The 2,633-nt window shown below is 37.3% G+C and overlaps 1 protein-coding gene across 3 annotated transcripts in view; it reads left to right on the top strand.

Moving 5' to 3' along the window:
• Positions 1-1,715, top strand: part of LOC116842303 (cadherin EGF LAG seven-pass G-type receptor 1-like) — an 86,209-nt gene extending 84,494 nt beyond the window's left edge. For all 3 annotated transcript variants that reach the window (XM_032811311.1, XM_032811310.1, XM_032811309.1), the window contains exon 9: positions 870-1,715. In XM_032811311.1, coding sequence (XP_032667202.1) covers positions 870-926 — 57 coding nt within the window. In that variant the 3' untranslated portion in view covers positions 927-1,715. The remainder of the gene's footprint in view (positions 1-869) is intronic.
• The last annotated feature ends 918 nt before the right edge of the window (positions 1,716-2,633 follow it).

Here is a 2,633-nt window from a genome sequence, read left to right as displayed (position 1 = left end):
TATATATATATATATATATATATACATATATATCCTCAGATTTCGAATTAACTTCATGAAAGATCTTCTTTGAGAAGCGAACTTTAATTGCCGCTGTTTCTTCTTTTCTTTAACAACCAAGTTTAGACGATGTATTCATACCGAACTTTTTTTCTTTAAATATTTTAAAAATTACGTCGCGAAGTCTTTGGGAAAATTTTATACCTATCCCCCCGTACGAGTAAAACAAACGCAGTTTGCTAAGGAACTCTGGAGAATTGCGAGCTTTAATGGCATAATAGCGGTCACAAATTTCGCGAGTCGATAATACGCGCGTCTGGCCTTCCGGTTTATTCCTTTCCGCCGAAGAACCCTCGAGCGCAAAATTATTTAATCCGGTTAATTGCGGTGTCTCCCTGTTTTCCAGGTCAGATTGAATTAAACTGTCACGCCCTTCTACTTCTTATTTCAGATCTCTTCAATCCTATTTCTCGGATTATCGAAATATCTGAGTTTATTTCTGGTACCAAAGTGCATCACACACGTACATACACTCACATACCTAAGAAGCTTCCATAATAACTTATTTTTAGAATATTTACTTCCCTTGATAACACAGAAAATTCCAACTGATCCACCTTTTTCCATCTTGAACAAAATAGAAAGGTTATATTAATTTAAGAGGAAATTTGACGTTATAATCCAAAATTAATGCATAAGTATATAGAATTAGAGTCAGTGTTGCTAGTAGCATTCTCTTCTGTCTCGGCTGTCACTTGGATAACTAAAGTCTTTGCTTGATTAGACCGTTTTGACGAGCGTTTTGTTTGCTCAGATGCGCAAGTTAGGTCCTCTATATAGCGTCGCGATATGTCGTTATGACGTTGCAGATCGCGAAATCGAGCAGCAGCATGCAGCTGCTCGCACCGGCGCCAGATCCAGTTTAGACGGTCCTGGCGATCCTCGGAACAGAACGGATATGAACGAAGAGGCGGACCGACTGTAGCGACGGCTGGTCTCTGTCGGCGAGGTGTAACTATTTTTACATCGAGACGTGCTGACGTTTCCCTCGTAACATCGCTGTTTCCGTGTGAGAGACCGGGATGACGTTTCTTTGTGCATGACGTGCGATTCCAGTTTCACCATCGATCGCTTCAACCTCAAGGGCTTAATCCATTCGGCGGGATACCTTTTTGGTGTTTAAAGCAGTCAGGAAGTTCGCAGCAAATTTGTAATCCACGATAGAAATTTGGAGACTTGCTAGGAGAGAAAAGGGAAGTGTAAATAGGATATTTCTAATATAGAGGATGTCACCATAACGGTATATTTTTACTAATTACTTATTATATCTTTACTAATTATTTTACTAATTATTTACGGTATATCTTTACTAATTATTTTTACTAATTACAATAATCAAACAGGAAAAAGTTCCAAATGCAAACAATCAGTTTTTAAACGGCAACAAAATGCAATAATAAAAATTTCATAAATATCCTCTCTTTATAAAAATATTAAGACAATTTCCGTTTTCTTAGATGGAACTATATCGTTTTTGTCCATAGTATTGTAAGAAGAATCAAAGCGAATTTAGTAGTAACTCATAACTTTATCTTTATATTGTCAGTTTGCGCAGCAAAAAATTACAGTAAAATAATAATAAAGACTTTCAGCTATATACTACTGTGTCCAAAAAGTAAGACCAGTTTTTATTTATTTCAAAAAATATTTATTTATTCTTCCAAATCTATTTCGTCGCCTTCAAAGTAATCCCCTCCCGACACAATACACTTATGCCAACGTATTTTCCAGTCCTCGAAACAAGAAGTAAAGTCGCCTTCCGGGATGGCTTTCAGAGTGCGTAGCGATTCACGTTGTATCTCTTCTATCGTCTCAAAACGATTTTCCCGCAGTGGTCTTTTGAGTTTCGGGAATAGCCAGAAGTCACACGGTGCTAAATCAGGCGAATACGGTGGTTGTGGAACGATATGGATCGAATTTTTGGCGAAAAAGTCACGAAGAACGAGTGCAGTAATTGAGATGTTTTGGCACTAGTCGAGATTTTACATGTTTCAGGCCCAAAATATCTTTCAAAATAGTATTAGGAGATCCTTTCGAAATACCAACAGCAAGGTCTCTAACAGTCATTCGACGATTAGCAAGCACAAGTTCTTCGATTTTCTTGACGTGTTGTTCATCAGTAGAGGTTGATGGTCGTCCGGAACGCTCTTCGTCTTCAACACTTTCACGACCTTCTTTGAACTGTTTATACCACTTGTAAACATTCCTTTCCGACAAAGCATGGTCCCCGAAGGCTTTCTGCAACATCCTGAACGTTTCTGCACCCGAAATTTCATTCCGCAAACAAAATTTAATGCAACTTCTTTGCTCAATATAATTAGACATTGTAAAAATCGCCGAATGCACTTTTAGCGTCGTACAAAACCAAGCGTAAAGCAAAAAGTAATGAATGTTTTGATATGAAATTTGTCAGATGTCTGTCACAATGCTGCCAACTTAGAAAAAAATATTTATGATGTGCGGTTTACCCGCGCGATTTAAATTGAAAACTAGTCTTACTTTTTGGACACAGTAGTATAAATAACACAAGCATGCAAAATCATAAATCATAAATCAAAATATTCTAACTGATA

Source organism: Odontomachus brunneus, unplaced genomic scaffold (genome assembly GCF_010583005.1).
Source record: "Odontomachus brunneus isolate Ranch 3 - 2012 unplaced genomic scaffold, Obru_v1 Obru_scaffold_024, whole genome shotgun sequence".
NCBI classification, from domain to species: domain Eukaryota; kingdom Metazoa; phylum Arthropoda; class Insecta; order Hymenoptera; family Formicidae; genus Odontomachus; species Odontomachus brunneus.
The sequence above is the reverse complement of the archived record's forward strand: the minus strand, read 5'-3'. Positions and strand labels throughout refer to the sequence as shown.